We start from the raw sequence: 19,227 nt of genomic DNA on the forward strand, positions 1-19,227 counted from the left end.
ACACTGTAATGTGCACGTACATCTTTGTCTCAAAACTGCTCAGAACTTTGTCTTTGGCCACTCTCAATCCTAGTTTAAAAACACTGCAACAATCTATAAAATCTATATGAAAGTGAGGACTGCAGATGCTGGAAATCAGAGTCCAGAGAACGTTGCTGGAAAAACACATTGTCAGGCAGGCCTTCATCAGGAATCTATAAGAGCTGAAGGGCTTTTGCCCGAAACATCGATTTTCCTGCTCTTCGCATGCTGCCTGACCTGCTGTGCTTTTCCAGCACCACTCTAATCGTGACTATAATCTCCAGCATCTGCAATACCCACTTTCACCTAATCTAGAAGATGTGTCTATTCCCATTTACCACACTGGTTTAGTTAAGCATAGCTATATGATGTGCAGTATTAGATACTAGGACAAGTTAGGTTTGTTTCTGCTGAAGTTTAGAGGATTGAGGTAACTTAATTGAAACACAAGATCCTGAGGGGGAGGAGAAAGCCAAAGATTTGCAGATACTGGAAACCCCAGAAACTAAAACAAAAATTGCTGGAAAAATTCAGCTGGTCTAGCAGCATCTGTGGAGACCAGAAGGGTCACTGGACCCAAAATGTTAACTGCATTGTCTCTGAAGACGCTGCCAGACCTGAGTTTTTCCAGCAATGTCTGTTTTTGTTTAAATCCTAAGGTCTCTTGTCAGTGGAGAGAATGGAGAGACCCATGTAGTGTCTCCCACTCTCCCTCCCTCTAACCTAAAAAGAAGGACTCAGTTGGCTGAACAGGTAAGCTACTTGGTGTTCTTGTTTTGGAAACTAAATGTAGAGTTATGGCAGCGCAGGCAGTGGAATGTTCCTCCTGCAGGATGTTTGAGGTGGGGGTGACCAACGGTGCTCCTGCCGACTTCACCTGCAGGAAGTGCGACCAGCTCAAGCTCCTCACAGACCGCGTTAGGGAACTGGAGTTGGATGAACTGAGGATTATTCGAGAGGCTGAGAGGGTGATAGAAGCTACAGGGACGTAGTTACGCTAGAGAACAGAGGTAGCTGGGTAACAGTTAGAGGTGGGAAGGGGGGGAAGCAGGCAATGCAGGGATTCCCTGTGGTCGTTCCCCTCAACAATAAGTATACCGTTTTGGATACTGTTGGGGGGGAGCGGCCTAGCAGGAGTAAGCTGCAGTGACCAGGTCTCTGGCACGAGGTCCGGCTCTGAGGCTCAGAAGGGAAAGGGGGAAGAGGAGGAGAGCGCTAGTTATAGGAGACTCTATAGTTAGGGGGACAGACAGGCGGTTCTGTGGATATGGCGAGACTATCGGATGGTTTGTTGCCTCCCAGGTGCCGGGTCCGAGATGTCTCGGACCGTGTCTTCAGAATCCTTAAGGGGGAGGGTGTGCAGCCAGAAGTTGTGGTGCATATTGGCACCAATGACATAGGTAGGAAGAGGGGTGGGGAGGTCATTCAGGAGCTCAGGGAGTTAGGCTGGAAGCTAAAAGCTAGGACGGACAGAGTCGTCATCTCTGGGTTGTTGTCGGTGCCACGTGACAGTGAGGCAAGGAATAGGGAGCGAGTGCAGTTGAACACGTGGCTGCAAGGATGGTGCAGGAGAGAGGGCTTCATTCTGGGGAAGGTGGGACCTGTACAAGCAGGATGGACTGCATTCTGGGGAAGGTGGGACCTGTACCAGCAGGATGGGTTGCACCTGAACCAGAAGGGCACCAATATCCTGGGAGGTTTGCTAGCACTCTTCGAGGGGATTTAAATTAATTTGGCAGGGGGATGGGATCCGGACTTGTAGTCCAGCAAGTAGGTTAGCTGTTTTTCAGGATGCCCAAGAATGTAGGGAGGCTGTGGAGAAGGTAGCACTGACAGGGATTACTTGCGGACACAGAGATGGGTTTAAGTGTGTATACTTCAACGCAAGGAGTATCAGAAATAAGATGGGTGAACTTAAGGCGTGGATCGGTACTTGGGACTACGATGTTGTGGCCACCACGGATATATGGATAGAAGAGGGATAGGAATGGTTGTTGGAAGTTCCTGGTTACAGATGTTTCAGATTAGGGGTGGGGGGTGGCGTTGCTAATTAGAAATGGTATAATGGCTGCAGAAAGACAGTTCGAGGGGGATCTGCCTTTGGAGGTAGTATGGGCTGAAGTCAGAAATAGGAAAGGAGCAGTCACCTTGTTGTTTACTATAGGCCCCCCAATAGCAGCAGAGATGTGGAGAAAGATTGGGAAACGGATTTTGGAAAAGTGCAGAAGCCACAGGGTAGTAGTCATGGGCGATTTCAACATCCCAAATATTGATTGGAAGATCTTTAGATCAAGTAGATTGGACGGGGCGGTGTTAGTGCAGTGTGTCCAGGAAGCTTTTCTGACTCAATATGTAGATTGTCCGACCAGACGGGAGGCCATATTGGATTTGGTACTTGGTAACAAGCTGGGACAAGTGATGGGCTTGTTAGTGGGTGAGCATTTTGGTGATGGTGACCACAATTCTGTGACTTTCACCTTGGTTATGGAGAGAGATAGGTGCGTGCAACAGGGTAGGTTTTACAATTGGGGGAAGGGTAAATACGATGCTGCAAGACAAGATCTGGGGAGCATAAGTTGGGAGCATAGGCTGTCAGGGAAGGATGTCGTTGAAATGTGGAACTTTTTCGAGGAACAGATATGACGTGTCCTTGATATGTATGTACCTGTCAGGCAGGAAAGAGATGGTCGTGTGAGGGAACCTTGGTTGACAAGGGAGGTTGAATGTCTAGTAAAGAGGAAGAAGGAGGCTTACATAAGGTTGAGGAAACAAGGTTCAGACAGAGCGTTGGAGGGATACAGGATAGCCTGCAGGGAGCTGAAGAAAGGGATTAGGAGAGCGAAGAGAGGGCATGAAAAATCTTTGGTGGGTAGGATCAAGGATAACCCCAAGGCCTTTTATGCGTGTGTGAGAAACGTGAGAATGACGACAACGAGGGTAGGTCCGATCAAGGGCAGTAGTGGGAGACTGTGTATTGAGTCGGAAGAAATAGGAGTGGTCTTGAATGAGTACTTTTCTTCAGTATTTACAAATGAGAGGGACCGTATTGTTGAAGAGGAGAGTATGAAACAGACTGGTAAGCTAGAGGAGATACTTGTTAGGAAGGAAGATGTATTGGGCATTTTGAAAAACTTGAGGATGGACAAGTCCCTCGGGCCTGCGGGGATATATCCTAGGATTATGTGGGAAGAGAGGAAGTTGCAGAGCTGTTGGCAATGATCTTTTCGCCTTCACTGTCAACAGGGGTGGTGCCAGGGGACTGGAGAGTGGCGAATGTTGTGTTCAAAAAAGGGAATAGGGATAACCCTGGGAATTACAGGCCAGTTAGTCTTACTTCTGTGGTAGGCAAAGTAATGGAATGGGTACTGTGGGATAGGATATATGAGTATCTGAAAAGACACTGCTTGATTAGGGACAGCCAGCACGGATTTGTGAGGGGTAGGTCTTGCCTTACGAGTCTTATTGAATTCTTTGAGGAGATGACCAAGCCTGTGGATGAGGGTAGAGCAGTGGATGTAGTGTACATGGATTTTAGTAAGGCATTTGATAAGGTTCCCCATGGTAGGCTTATGCGGAAAGTCAGGAGGCATGGGATAGTGGGAAATTTGGCCAGTTGGATAGAGAACTGGCTAACTGGTCGAAGTCAGAGAGTGGTGGTAGATGGTAAATATTCAGCCTGGAGCCCAGTTACAAGTTGAACTCCGCAGGGATCAGTTCTGGGTCCTCTGCTGTTTGTAATTTTTATTAATGACTTGGAAGAGGAAGTCAAAGGGTGGGTCAGTAAGTTTGCAGACGATACGAAGATTGGTGGAGTTGTGGATAGTGAGGAGGGCTGTTGTTGGCTGCAAAGGGATTTAGATATGATGCAGAGCTGGGCTGAGAAGTGGCAGATGGAGTTCAACCCTGTCAAGTGTGAGGTTGTCCGTTTTGGAAGGACAAATAAGAATGCGGAATACAGGGTTAACGGTAGGGTTCTTAGTAAGGTGGAGGAGCAGAGGGATCTTGGGGTCTATGTTCATAACTCTTTGAAAGTTGCCACTCAGGTGGATAAAGCTTGTAAGAAGTCCTTTGATGTATTAGCGTTCATTAGCAGAGGGATTGAATTCAAGAGTCATGAGGTGATGTTGCAGCTGTACAGGACCTTGGTAAGGCCACATTTGGAGTACTGTATGCAGTTCTGGTCGCCTCACTTTAGGAAAGATGTGGAAGCTTTGGAGAGGGTGCAGAGGAGATTTAGCAGGATGTTGCCTGGAATGGAGAATAGGTCATACGAGGATAGGTTGAGAGTGCTAGGCCTTTTCTAATTGGAACGGTGAAGGATGAGGGGTGACTTGATAGAGGTTTATAAGATGATCAGGGGAATAGATAGAGTAGACAGTCAGAAACTTTTCTTCCCCTGGGTACAACAGAGTGTTACAAGGGGACATAAATTTAAGGTGAAGGGTGGAAGGTATGGGGGGATGCTCTTTACCCAGAGAGTGGTGGGGACATGGAATACGCTGCCTGTGGGAGTGGCAGAGTCAGAATCATTGGTGACCTTTAAGCGGCAATTGGATAGGTACATGGGTAGATGCTTAAGCTCGGAGAAATGTTTGGCACAACATCGTGGGCCGAAGGGCCTGTTCTGTGCTGTATTGTTCTATGTTCCTCTTTTGGGAGAATCTCAAACTAGTGTTTTTTTTAAAAATGTCATCCATTTGAAATATTAAGGTGGGAAATTTTAACTGGACACATTGAGTCTTCAGAATTTTCCTGAAAAGGTGGTGAAAGCCCAGTCTTTGAATACTTTTAAGGCCAAGGTAGAGGACTGAGAAGTTATCAGGAGTAGGCAGGATTTGGATTTGAGCATACAATCATATCAACCATGACCTTTTATTAAATGGCGGTGTGTCCGCAAAGGCTGAATGGCTTATTCTTAGTTTGTATAGCTACCAAAGTTTTAATAAGCATTGTTTTTATTTTCAGTTGTTTTCTTCTGGTACTGTCCAACTCACAAATTCATCTAGAAAAGATTTTGGTGATTTTGATATTAAAACAGTCATTCAAGAAATCAAGAGAGGAAAAAGAATGGTTTGTATCCTAATTTAATTTGTAAAATTGTATTATAAATTACTGTTCTGAATGATGCTTTTGTTCCTGTTCAGCCAGCATTTCAAATGTAATTCCTGTCAAATCAAAATGTTAACTGTTTACTCCATAATGCACCCTGTAATTTTTATTTCATTGACCAAATTAAGGACAGCTTTTACTTATTTTGAGTGGATTTGAAGCTTACATTGTAATATTGGACATGAATATAAAATGATTGCAGCACAGAAGGAATCAATATGAATAATAGATGTGTGTTGTGCTGGCTTGTGAAAACTGCTGTCAATCTGACTGACAAACACTTTTTTCATCGCCCTACAAAATTTCCCATTTCAAATGTGTAATCAAAATGTTTTGCTTTCAATGTACTCAAGAATTAAACAGTTTATTAGATTATTCAATAGCTGTACAATTCATGCCAGCAATTCAGTATTCATGAAATGTTTACTAGGGTGGTGCTATTGATAGTGGGCTCTTTGAAGTGGAATGATTATTGGAATGTTTGGTGCTGTGATAGAAATAGAGGAAATTCTAGAATTCTGTCCTGTTTACCTGAGTGCTCATCAGTACAATGTTTAATTTTCTGAAGTCTGAATAATTTGTTTACAAAATTTCAGAAATGTACATTGTGCAGTCAAATAGGAGCGACCATTGGGTGTGAAATAAAGGCTTGCATCAAGACTTACCATTACCACTGTGCTGTTGAAGATCGAGCCAAATTTATTGAGAATCTTGACCGAGGGATCTACAGGTATCATGTTCTAATGGTTATTTGTCCTCCTGATTTCCCTACTCTGACCTTTTCCAGAGTGTATACTTTCTTCCTTTTGTTGAGCTTCATGCAAGTTTCATCTTGGCCTCCTCCTGAGGTCCCCACCATCTTAAGCTAGTCTTTGGCTAATTTGATTCATTCTATATAATACCAATGTCACTGACAAGAAAAGATTAATTGAATAACTTTCTTTGTGCTAAATAACTATTTCTATATTCTGTATTTTTAAAAAACGAAAAATGGGCAGTTTTTTGTGTTTTTTCCCGACGCAGTTTGCAGCATCCGGTTTAATCATCCTTTTGGGTTCGGGCAAAGGGCTTATTGCTGCAGTCAAAATCTGGGGGGTTGGTTGCTGATGTACAGCTGTTTGTGCATATATTCAAGAAAGGAGAGGAAGGAAGGAAGTTAGGAATCAAGATCAAAGATATCAAACTCAGACGATGTGAAGTAGTGTTCAGTAAGTCGGTGTCCATTTTTATTCAGTTGGCTGTGTGTAAAAATTGCTTTTGAAGCAGCTTTGAATTGATGGCTTCGTAGTTGTAAACTGGACATTAGCTCATTTTTCAAATTAGACACAGGTTTGTTTGCAGACATCAGATCTTTGAGACGTATTTCGATTACAGGCAGGCATTCAGACAAGCCTGGAACAGCTTACCCAACGGGTGTTACAAGCAGACTGACAAATAGCAGACAGATTTGTACAGTGAAAGATGATTCAACAAACAAACCAGAAATTTCAGTCATGTAACTAGGCCTTAAGGGTTTGAGATACTCAGTTAATGAGGTGGATTTTGATGTTCCATCATCAAACTTTTTTTTATCCCCCACTGCAGACAACACTCATCATTTGCACAGAGTCCAACAATGTTGGGTTTTTGAGTTCTCCTTTCTTCAGAATTAGCTGAGGTAGACAACTCATCTATTTGTCCTTTGCATTGGCTTGACTAGTATTGTCAAGTTCCAGAAAGTGATGAGTTCACTTTAATCCTGGTAATCGCTCCACGTTTATGGAAGCAGTCAAGTATGTCCAGCAGTGATTATCTCCCAAGAAAGATGTTCAATGGTATTGCCATCTGAATCCTCCATTCCCTCTCCCCCTCAATGTTCTGGAACCTTTCAACAACCAGGTATTGAACTGCACCATTTCTTATAAATACTGTCGCTACAACAGCAGGTCAGAACTCTGCTGAGAGTAACTCACCACTTGAATCTCCAAAGCCTATCCACCATCCACAATGTAGGTTAAGGGGAATACTCGCCTCTTTTCCAGAAGGGTACTGCGCTCTCAACACTCTGGAAATTTTGCCATATCCAGAACAAGGCAGCCTGCTTGATTGGCACCCCATCCACCATCTTTAACATTCACTGTCTTCAGTACTGATGTAGGGTAGTAAGAGTACCAGGTTTAAGGTACATGGGTGATAACCATTTAGAAAACCTGCTGCTTTTATATTCTTCCTGCCAAAATGGACAACTCTTCAAAGAATTCCAGTAAATTGATTGAACGTGATTTTGCTTTCACAAAGCCAAGCAACCAAAACTCAGCATTTGGTGAGGTACAACCCAGATGAGTAATAAACAAGAGAATGGGTTTCGAACAAGGCAGACATTAGTCTCTGTATAACAGCGCAATCATTTGAGAAGTTATTTCATTCAAAGGGTTATGAATCTTTTGAATTCTCTATGCCAGAGGATTTGAATGCTCCCAATTTCGCATATATTTAAACTTAGCTGGAGTAGGCAGAAAATTGAATCGACCGTGACTTGTATTAAGTTGTAAAACAAACCTGGCAGGGAGTATTGTCTACTCCTTCTAGATCTTGTGTTCTTACCCAGCTAGGTTGCTCCAAAACAATTGTGCCACTGGCATCTACCTGAAAATCTGGTAAATTGTTCTGTCCACAAATGCAAGACTAATTCAGCCTGGACAGTGATCAAATCATCATCGAGATATCAACCTTCAAGGTGATTGGCTGTTGACATATCCAGTGTCATCAAGTGACACTTATAACACAAACTCTTCAATTACCCTCATTCCACTGCTCTCTGTGGACTCTCAGCCCCGAGGGGAGAGAGAAAATGCTTCTCCCATCCATACTAAATGGGTGACCTGATTTTAAATTAAGTCCCCTTGCTTTCGTTGCTCCCACAAGAGATACATCCTTTCAGCATCAACCCTATCAAGTCCCTGCAGGATCGTGTATCATGCAAAAACATCACCTCCCATTCTTCTCAACACCAATGGGTATGGGCCCAGCCTGTTATCAGCAAAATTCAAGATTCCTTGGCTCAGGTTTTGTTTTATGCTGTTATTTTTTAGATGAATTTGCATTTTAAAAACTGGAATCCAATTATGAGCGTTCTTAAAGTTAAATTTATTTGGTAGGCTATACTGTAAAAACCACAGTGGGAATGATGACCGGGATGAGGAGGATGAAGAAAGGGAAAGCATCTCGCGCTATGGCAAAGAGCAAGAAGCTGATCGTAATCGAGAGGTACGTGTGAGACGTTATGGCAGCTGTGCAATGATGGCTGTGCCATTATGTCTGCAAATAGTAAAATACTAATGATTTGGGAATAAGTACAATTTTCCTGTAAGTTGGGAGCAGTATGCCTATATAACAAAACAAGCTACTGTTCGGAAGTTGCAATGAAGCTGTGTGAAGAATTGTATTTCTTACCTTGTGATCACCGTGTTATTGGTCATACTTCTCACTGACAATTTCTTAGCTTTCTTACTCGGGATTGTTTTAATGGCATGTTTGTCATTGGCATCAATTAGTCTTGTTTAAATTTTAACCTTGATGTATTGGTGGGGTATAGCTAAATGGCAATGTGTATAGTTGTAGAGCCATTGACTGGATTCTTTCCAGGCTGAAATCAAGTCCCTGCCAGCTTGTATAATAGTTCAGACAGAATAGTGGAGTGGCACTTTCTCATGGGTACTGTGGATGGACAGTAATGGCCAGAGCCTCTTGCATCCTGAGGAAAAGCATTTTTTTAAAGTTAGTCTATATTTCTCTACTCTACCTTGAGCCCTTTTTTTCTCCTTTTGAGTGCCTATCCAGTTAAAATGTTCAATTGAGTAAAAAAAAGTCTTGTCCCCAGTATCTTCCTGCTAGTGCTTTCAGCTGATTGGGAGCATTATCTCTTTGTGTGCCTTATCTAATCTAATCTCATACACTTCTGTCAAATGAGATATAATCTAAAACTCATGTTTACAAACTGCTTCCAATGTTTGACGTGGTAATAAGTCCCACAAAGCATTATGTAATCTCCAACTGCAGTCAACCTTGAACCCTTGGATTAGGGAGTGTTAATTCATTAAAAAGTAAATACCTTTTGCTCATTGTTGAATGATCCAGACTGAAGCTGCAAAGTTAATGGGTAGTGAATCTGGACTGTCCTGGTCAGTGGAGTTTGAGCACCTTTTGTTAATGGTATAAACCTGGGAACTGGGAGTTTGGGTGAAATATTGAATTTCTGCTGGCACTCATTGGAACTACGCAAGTTGTTGCTTTGAGAGGAGTGAAGAGATGGGCTTTCATGTTTATCAGTGCTGATTAGCAGATTAGCCAAGTTTAAAATTGTTATAAGTAATAGTCGTTTTTTGTTTGTTCATTAGGTCTTAGAAGAGGTATAGAAAAATGCATTCAAATTCCTTCTGATTTAATGGATGCCTGAATCTCTAGAGGTAATATTGCATGTTGTATGGGTTGTCAGACAGATTGCAATGCAAATAACTTTGGCCAACTGTTTTTTTCCCCCTTTATGTTAAACAGAAAAATTAACCGAGACCTTGGATACAAGAAAGTGCCAAGAAAATGCCTGTGGATTGATTGGATGAGGCTGGTACATTGTGCTCAAGACGTAAAGGACTTGAAGCGTAGAAAATATCCAAAGATCTTTCAAGAAATCTCTTTATTCTGTCAATGTTCCTCTTAAGGAAGAGAAACAGTGTAGTGAAATAGCACGGCTAATATACCTGCTTTTTTTTGATGGGGAGATTCCATTAAATGGATTATTTAGAATATCTTTTATTACAGCCTTCTGAATTAAAATGGAAATAATTTGATTTGCTGAATTTGTGATTAGATGGCACAAGCTGACCTGATACATCTTTGCATAATGAGGGCCTTGAAGGAGCAACACCTTAACACACTCGTGCATGTGCCTTCGGGTGCTTCTGGACTTCAACATCAAGAGGAGCTCAAAAATAAATGCTGAAATTAAAACCAATATCTAGCATAAGGTATTTTGACCACATCTTAATTAGCAAACAGTGGGTAGTCCTAAACAATATGTATTGATGGTTTCAAGCCAATTCTCAGTAGATGAATCTACATAATGGGACGACCCAGCTTTCAGTCCTAATGCTGACTTATGCTCGTAACAGCCAGATATCTGACTGGGAATGGGTTTGTCCTCCATTTTGCACTGCACCATCTGGAAGCAACTGATAAAAGTCTAGGATGTAATAAGATGCATCAGTTTACAGGTGGTGGTGTCCCTCTTTGAACAACATACGAATGGCATTTTTAAAATTCAATGTATAATGAAACTTCTTCAGAAATGTATGACTGAAGCTGCACTCTGTGCAAATACCAGTCCCTGACTTGGTCAGCTAATCACGGCCTTGATGAACATACTGGTACAAATGGCATTGTCAGTGAAATCATGGTTTGGTTTCAATATTCAAGTCTGTGTTAAATGTTATAATGGAAATGAATGGTTTTTACTATTGCTAGGTTCACATCACAAAATACATTATTTCCATCTTAATTTTCTTCCTGTGATTGTAGTTTCCCTTATCAAAATTAGGGCTTCAGAATAAAAGTTTAGGATTAGATTGTTTCTGATTAGTAAACAATGTTTATAGTCTGGTACCTTTTTCATATATTACCTCTCAATGTATAAAGTAGCTGCCAGGAGGAAATATTAAATTTACATGAGATGTCACTGTGTCAGCAGTGGGTGTGCTGTTCTCTTTTGCTCTAAATCAGTTGTTTTTGGATCTGGATGGCTAAACATTTTAGAAATGAATATTTTATGTAATTTGATGCCAAAATGCATCTGGTTGTTGAATGCCCTTCATTTGTATGTCTGCTCAACAGCTTACCCAGCTGGGTGTTTTTATATGTTGGTTTTACCAGCATTTTATACCACACATTCTTGGTCTAAATCATTGTTTCCTATGAATTGCTTTATTTTTCCATAGTGTACCATAATTAATATCAGGCAGCATGTCATCCATGGTTTATTGTGCCCTATTCTGTGGTCTTGACTTTAACCAAAATAGCTCAGAAACATTGTTTTCCAAAACAATTCTATACTGTCCAAAATCGTTACTTGCCTTTTTTAAGAAATTGCACTACAGAAGAGACCAGCTCAGTGTCATGTACAATGCAGCAAGGCAACAATGGAATAAGTCCAATTTCTAATTTTAGCATTTTTAAGAAAAATATCTGATTGTAAGCATTGACTTTAAACAAAAAAGCTCCTTTAAAGAAAAATGTTGCTTGTTAGAATAGATTTTGCTGTGATCCACTTCTAATAGTTATTCCAAGTTATGTGCAAGTCTCTTCAACAGATCAGAATTAAAGGCCTTTGAAATTAATAGTTGCGTGGTAGTAAATATCTTATGTTTGTAAGAGACACACTGAGCTTGTTTCATCTTGACTCATCAAAGTTAGATCAACAATGTAAATCTGACCGGAAGCAGCAGTTTGTACCACATGAGAAAAGGGTGCTATTTATGTGCAGTTCCCTACTTATGTATAACTTTCAGTGTACGTAATGCTCCCTGAACTCTGAACAGGACAGCAATATGACCAGGCATTGTGCCTTTTACAGTAAAAACTTGGAGGATAACTGTTTCCTTGTGAATTCTCCATTACAATACCTTGACTAATCAGCCCACTTCCCAACAAATAGTGTCATGTTCCTCTAGCTATGTAAGTTGTTCACTCTGAAGTTTGATATCTTTGCACCTCTTCTGATGATGCAAAATGAAGAGCTTCAACAATGTTTTTCAAAGTACTGAGTTGCTGACCATTTAAAATAAGTTCTTAGGCATTCCTTTGCTTTCCTCATTCCTGTTGAAGCACCAGTACTGATGTAGGTCAGCTCATTCACATATCCTGCTTGTGCTAACTCCAGAGTGCCTCGAGCCTCAGCAAGGCTCCAGCTTTATCCTTTGGACCAGTTGAAAAACAAAACGTTTGCTCTTGTAACTCCAGTCAATTCTTGTCTTTTTCTAATACATCAGATCTAACAGCTGTTTGCAGTCACTTAAACCTTTGACTGATCAGGGACGCACAAGCTGAAGGGCCTCCTGTTCCTATTTTTGAGGGGTATTTAGTTTTCCAATTTACTTCCATTCGATGGTGGTCATTTTATTTGGAATGTTGCATCGGTGGGGATAGAAAATGCATTCCTTAACTTTCCCCTAGTCCGAGAATTGCAAATATTGTATTTGCTCAAGTTCCAGCTCCAAAACCAAAACTCAGTTACACTGGAAATATTTCAGAGCTATGTTGTGGTGTTAGTACCGTCACTTGTGAAAATCTATCTTTAATTGCCATAATTGTTCGCTGGCTGTTTCATGTGTCAGCTATAAAGAATTGTACTGTCTGTTATCAAAGCTTGTAGTATCTGTCGGCAAAAAAGGGAAGTGCAGAGGAGGAATGGTTCAATAAGTTCCAATAAATAGCTGAGCCAGGCAGTGTGTTAGGTCACATGTGTGGTTTGAAAGTTAACATTAGGATCAAAAGACTTTACAGAAGCTGGGGCCATTTCATGAGTGCAAGAATGAGTTGTGGTTGCTGCATAAAGGAAGGTGAACCTCACTGGGTTTGCACATGCAAACGTCTACAATCCTGTTTGTACTAAGTGTCAACTGCAGTTACAGTCAAATGACCTTTGACAACAAAGTGGAATGTGACTAGCACCAAATAAAGAACCAACTCTTTTAGGATGATAAAAGCAAATTAATGTGATAAAATAAATATATAGGTGCAATTGACAGATGTGTGATGTTCAAACGGTGCCCTGAATCATGATTGTTAAGCACTGCCTCCATAAGTTCTGAACAGTTCTATTGCTAAAATCTACAATCATCCTGAGTTTCTTTTTCACCTGAATCAGTGAGATTATTTGTGTATAATTGTTTCTGGGTCTCATTATTCTGTCTAGAATGGGAATTGGTTGTATTCATTTTTAATTTTGCATTATAAAACTGTAGAAGTGCTATGTATGGTACTGATTCTATGTAAGACAATGGAACTATTGAGTTCTGTACCCAAAGGCAATGTCTGATGTACAACCTTTGCCACGGGTTAGGAAAGGGATAGCGCTGTGCTGTTAGCACAATGTGATCTGTGCTGGCCATCCAGTCTCCCAGTCTCTTAGGGGTCCAAGTTGCTACAGCATTACCCATATTTTTCCATGCATGCTGTGGCCTGTGGAGTTAGATGTGATGATGTTAGAGGCTCCTACTACTTTTCTCCTACTTCATAGGGCTGACCATTTGTGTATCTGGACAGATTTAGAGTCAGAGAGACGTACAGCATGGAAACAGACCCTTCGGTCCAAATCGTCCATGCTGACCAGCTATCCTAACCTAATCTAGTCCCATTTATCAGCACTTGGCCCATATCCCTCTAAACCCTTCCTACTCATATACCCATCCAGATGTATTTTAAATGTTATAGTTGTACCAGCCTCCACCACTTCCTGTGGCAGCTTATTCATGCACCAGCCTCTGCATGACAAAGTTGCCCCTTAGCTCCTTCTTAAATGTTTCCTCTCTCACCCTAAACCTATGCCCCCTACAGGGAAAAGGGCTTGTCTGTTTATCCTACTCCTGTTTTATTTCTTAGTAGTCTTCTATATTGCCAAGTAATGAAGCTATCCTCCTTGAACCTGGAGCTCTAGTTAAGAGACAAGGACACTACCTAGTACAGTTTGTGTTTTTGTAATGTACATACTACTTCTGAACAAGCAGTTGTTGCAATTATAGTAATCTCAAAGAACATATGATGGAAGTGTTTCTTCATCCACTGATTGTTTTCTTCAGAGGGAATATGGCATAATGGGAACATACTCCTACACTGGAAATGCAGAAATCCCTCTGCGCTTTGTGAGCAGATAAAATCAACATGGTAAAAGTTGCTTTCTGTTCATACTGCACCATTAGTTATTGCTAGTGAGTTCAGTGAAGTCATCCTACACTAGAGTAGGCTACTGCAAGCCTCTTTTGTAACTTAATCTATTCTGTCCTTCAGAATCAGAATTGGCTGATATCATAAATTCCTGTGAAAACAAATAACTTGTACCTTCCTGACTCACTGTGAAGGCTCCATGCACACTAAATAGAAAAGATCTTGAATATATTCACTGTTTTGTAAAAGCAATGCAAAACACTGCACTGAGTAGCACCAACAAAGTAATTAGGGCAGTGTGGGATCCCTATCCTGTTCACCTGAACAAATGTACCTGGTTCTCTGCTGTTGGCCTGTAGGATGTCACAGACTTGCACTTTTTCTCTGGTAAAAGGAGGCATGTGAAAGCTGAATGTGTCTAAAGGGAATGTCTCCATAGTCCCAGTGGACCATTGAGCTGTTCTGTGGAGATGGTGTGGAACTTGGAAGGGTTCAGAAAAGATTTACAAGGATGTTGCCATGTTTGGAGGAATTAAACGATAGGGAGAGGCTGAATAGGCTGGGGCTGTTTTCCCTGGAGCATTGGAGGCTGAGGAGTGGACTTAAAGGTTTATAAAATCATGAGTGGCATGGATAGGGTAAATAGACAAAATCTTTTCCCTGAGGTGGGGGTGTCCAGAACTGGAGGGCATAGGTTTAGGGTGAGAGGGGAAAGATATAAAAGGGACCTAAGGGGCAACTTTTTCATACAGAGGGTGGTACGTGTATGGAATGAGCCAGAGGAAGTGGTGGAGGCTGCTACAAGTACAACATTTAAAAGGCATCTGAATGGATATAAGATTAGGAAAGGTTGAGAGGGATATGGGCCAAATGCTGGCAAATGGGACTAGATTAGGTTAGGATAACTGGTTCAAAGTTTGTGAGAAGATTTGTAGCTCGGGTGCTCGTTGTTGTGGTTCTGTTCTCCGAGCTGGGAATTTGTGTTGCAAACATTTCATCCCTTTTGTCCCCTGGCTAGGTGACATCCTCAGTGCTTGGGAGTATCCTGTGAAGCCTTCTGTGATGTTTCCTCCGGCACCACTATAAATGCGGGAGGAAACATCACAGGAGGCTCCCAAGCACTGAGGATGTCACCTAGACAGGGGACGAAACGTCTGCAACACACATTCCCAGCTTGGCGAACACAACCACAACAGGATAACTGGTTAGCATCGTCGAGTTGGACTGAAGAGTCTGTTTCTGTATTGTACATCTCTATGACTGGTTTAACCAAGTGGTCACCACATCTCAGGTGAGGGTTGAGATTGAGAAGAAATGTCCATCGTAGCCTCAGCAGTGAAGGAATTGAACCCATGCTGTTGGTGTCACTTCACATTGAAAAGCAACCATCCAGCTTAAGCAATGGTCCTCTGCTACCCTCCAATATCTATACAGCTTATGAAAAAAACCTTAAAACTGTAGGGTCAAATAAGTGTTTTAATACAAGCATAGAATGGTGCAACTCAGCATCAGCCACTGTGCTCTATCATTTAAATCAGCTAATAGCATACATTTATATTTCTTTCCCAGTGAGCCTTCACACCAATCTCCACCCTCTGCCCCACCCTCCCTCCATTGTGTCCTTTAATATTTGACTCTTTAAAGCAAGAGTCCTACTGTTTTTGAACTAGTTCTAGATTCCAGCTGACCTCTATCAAAGGATGTTTTTTTCAAATGGTAGATTCTTAAAATATTACATCTGGTCTTCAAGACAGTGAAAATATTTTATTTTTATTTGCCTTATTGTAGCATTTTGTATTCCTGAACATCTTTGTCAGATCACTTGCATTTTTTGCCCAGGGCCAGGGCCAAAGCAAGTTCTGTTTCATCAAATTCATTTTTAACATCCCAGTGATGCATTCGCTGTCTTAGATTGCAGATGTATCAGACATAAACTGGTGAAGCTTAGATTCACTATTCTGGCTCCAGCTGTTGTTTATAGAATTTCTTTTCTATTTTCGTGCTGATTTTTGAGTACTTATTGATGTACAATTCTGGGCATGGAAAGATTGCTACCTCATTCAAAGGTGTACTCCTTTGTGATTGTTTCTCTGTATTGAGCTACATTCCCCCGCCCCCAGTTTGAGTGGGGCTGATATCCTATCATATCATTTTGCATCTTTTTCACAGTCCTGGCTGAAATATGCTACAACTCCAACAACATCCATTTTGATGTTACCTACATTTGGTAGAATTCCCTCAATCTCGGGTCCCTGACCCCAATAAAACCATGAAATGTCTTCAGAACAAGAAACGTACCTAAAATTTGCTTGCAGCCAAATCATTCCGTGTGCCCTCCGTTGCCTTGTGTGCTTGAGTTGTCCCTTTATCTATGTGAAACTATAGAAGCTGTTACTGTTTCATTTCCTCTACCTTAATTCTTGTGTTTCCAAGTGATTATTGTTTGCATCATGTTTTCACACTGGGTTATTTTTTTAAAAATGCTAAAGATGATCTAGCTTATTATTTTGCTACTTTATCCATTTCTTTGTCTGAAGTAAGGGAATGCATTTGCTGATTTCCAGTCCCCTAGCAGTGAGACAGCTTGTTCTTTTTTCCAATGGGCAGTGCCATGTAGCCACATTTTGTGCTGATAACATTGAGGAAGTGCTGGTAAGAGATTGGCCTTTCATTATTCTAATGGGGGTGACTGAGATGAATCTTGTGGATTCTGATCTACATGGGGATTGATCACATTAATTGAACCCTGGTCCTTGGGCTCTTCACCTGGGAATGTTGTTCTCTTATTTTAACCACTGGATGTGTACAATGAAATGATTGAAGGACAAATAATGAGGATGTACAAAAAGTTAGCATTAAGTGCTAACCATGTAGCTAACTCAATTTGTGAAATAAGTCGATTACCTTTGGTATAATATACATTCATGGAGGATGGACATGTTCCTTCCCTATAGTAATATCAAATGTAAAGCATTGGTTGTTATAGTTTTTCCTCCATGTATATCATTTCCTTATTTTTCCTGATTGTGAAACTGAAATTTCAGCTGGTACACTTACTGTACTAACAAAATGACATCTGCCAATTGCAAATGAGCTTACTACTAGTTCATTTTTATTAATCTTGTAAACATTGAAAACCAATTTCTTTGTTAAAGCTGTCACGTTTAACACTTTTTTGGGTTAAACATTGTGTGAATCCAAGGTTTATATTTAAAGGACATTAAAGGTGCCTTAAATATGAATTTTGTTGTGATCAAATCCTCAACTCTGTACTGTAATTGCTATTCCATTCGAGTGGGGAAAATGTTCTGACCACCTCCAGTAGTTGGCTGCAGTAATTTCTCCTCAATTTTTTTCCAATCAAGATGGGGACAAGTTTTAACTAAAACCATTTCATTGGATGCAAATACCACAGGCTTCCAAACTCTGTCTCTGTGGATTACTTTGTTTCTCAGTTGTAGTACATGGCTTCTCTGGTAACTATTTTACCAGTTTTATACCAGGAGGAATCAGTCTTAATGGAGAAAATGAAGTTGTTGAGTGTTGATTGTCTTGCTTTGTAGAAGCAAGTTCAGTTTTGTGCTTGTTCAGTGGTTGTTACCGCCAGTCTTGAATTAATAATCCAGAGAATGTGAACCGAAACTTCACCTGCAGAATTGAACTCGTGTTTTAAAATTTATAAAAATGGCTATGCAGCTATAGGTTTTAAAAACCCAACTTTAGAGGGGAGGCAATGGCTTAATGATATGATCGCTCAAATATTAATCAAGGCACTCAACAAAGAGTCTGGAGACCTGGGTTCAAATCCCACCATGCCAGATGGTGCAATTTGAATTTAATAAAAGTTTGGAATTAAGGGGAATAATAACCATGAATCCATTATTGATTGTTGGAAAAATCCAACTGGTTCACTAATGTCCTTTTAGGGAAGGAAATCTGCTGTGGGTCTGGAGTCACATGTAGGCCAGACCAGGTAATGACAGCAATGTGGTTGAGTCTTCGCTGCCTGATGGGCAATAAATACTGACCTGGCCAAAACTGCCCACATCCCATGAGTAAATTATTTTTTAAAAGTAAATGAAACTCTTTGAGGAAGAAAACTTGTCATATTTATGTGATCTGGACCATTTTGAGACTTCAGTTTCCACTTATTTGGTTGATTCTTAATTACCCATTGAAATAACCAAGCAAGTCACCCTGTTGACTTGACATCAAATTGCTGCAAAATAATGTTCAAAAATAAGATCTAGTGCCATCTCTCTTTTTTTTAAAGAATGGGCAATAAATGCTGGTCTTACCATATGGCCATGTAATCAGTGAAATTTTAGGAATTCACAAAGCATTGCTATGGGACTTGAGAATAAATAGTCCACAATTAGTATCAACTTTGAGTGATGGTACATTTTTAAATCTAATCAGGTTTCAATGCCAAATGGTGATTCAGCATTTTTGAGTTTTCAATCTGGCACTTAAAGGTGCTGTTTTACCACAATGTTCACTAACTCCTTTAAAACTGCACTGTTAACTGAAGAACTATATTTAAGTTCTGAAATAAATCCTGCAGTTTCTGGTGATGTATATGGCCTGATCACTCTTGAACCTATTTTACATCTGTATCATCGTGTCTCCTTGTTTGACACTTTTTTTCTTTGCAGTGTTTGGAAATGTTCACCTTTGTTCCTGAGACTTTGTGTGTAGCATCTGTAGTAGCTGTAGGACACAGTTGCAAAATGTTTAAATGAACCTTTCTTTTTTGCCCTGTACAGTAAATGTTGAATAGTGATTTTGTTTGCATGCAGTGATGGAATGCTTGCTCAAAGTTAGGACTGAAAATGTAAAATGCTCACTATTGGGTATTGCAGTTTTGAATCCATGTGGAGATAAAATTGCCTTTGACATTTGACACAAAACACCAGGAAAAAGTTGCCACATTCCCATTTTTTAAAAATGTGTTTAACATTTTTAGTTTTAAAGTATCATGGTGTTACTTTATGTCTAAAACACTTAGTCATTGAATGTTTTTAATAAAAGTATATCTGCCTTTGAATTTGTTTGCTCATCATTGTAGTTGCAGATTCACTGGATTTTCTATTAGTTTTAAAATAGTTTTGGAAAATGATAGACTGGATCTAAAAGTTGAAGTTCTAAACTGGAGGAAGGCTAATTTTGATGGTATTAGGTCAG

General features: G+C 40.6%; 1 protein-coding gene across 4 annotated transcripts in view; it reads left to right on the forward strand.

The window, feature by feature from the left end:
* phf6 (PHD finger protein 6) overlaps positions 1–19,090 on the forward strand; it is a 76,015-nt gene extending 56,925 nt beyond the window's left edge. For 3 of the 4 annotated variants that reach the window (XM_060832361.1, XM_060832363.1, XM_060832362.1), the window contains 5 exons: positions 4,987–5,091; positions 5,727–5,860; positions 8,268–8,376; positions 9,507–9,575; positions 9,664–19,090. In XM_060832361.1, the coding sequence (XP_060688344.1) occupies positions 4,987–5,091; positions 5,727–5,860; positions 8,268–8,376; positions 9,507–9,524 (366 nt within the window). In that variant the 3' untranslated portion in view covers positions 9,525–9,575; positions 9,664–19,090. The remainder of the gene's footprint in view (positions 1–4,986; positions 5,092–5,726; positions 5,861–8,267; positions 8,377–9,506; positions 9,576–9,663) is intronic. The other variant, XM_060832364.1, reaches the window with a different exon arrangement.
* Positions 19,091–19,227: the final 137 nt, after the last annotated feature.

The sequence above is a fragment of the Hemiscyllium ocellatum genome, chromosome 11 (assembly GCF_020745735.1).
Source record: "Hemiscyllium ocellatum isolate sHemOce1 chromosome 11, sHemOce1.pat.X.cur, whole genome shotgun sequence".
NCBI lineage: Eukaryota > Metazoa > Chordata > Chondrichthyes > Orectolobiformes > Hemiscylliidae > Hemiscyllium > Hemiscyllium ocellatum.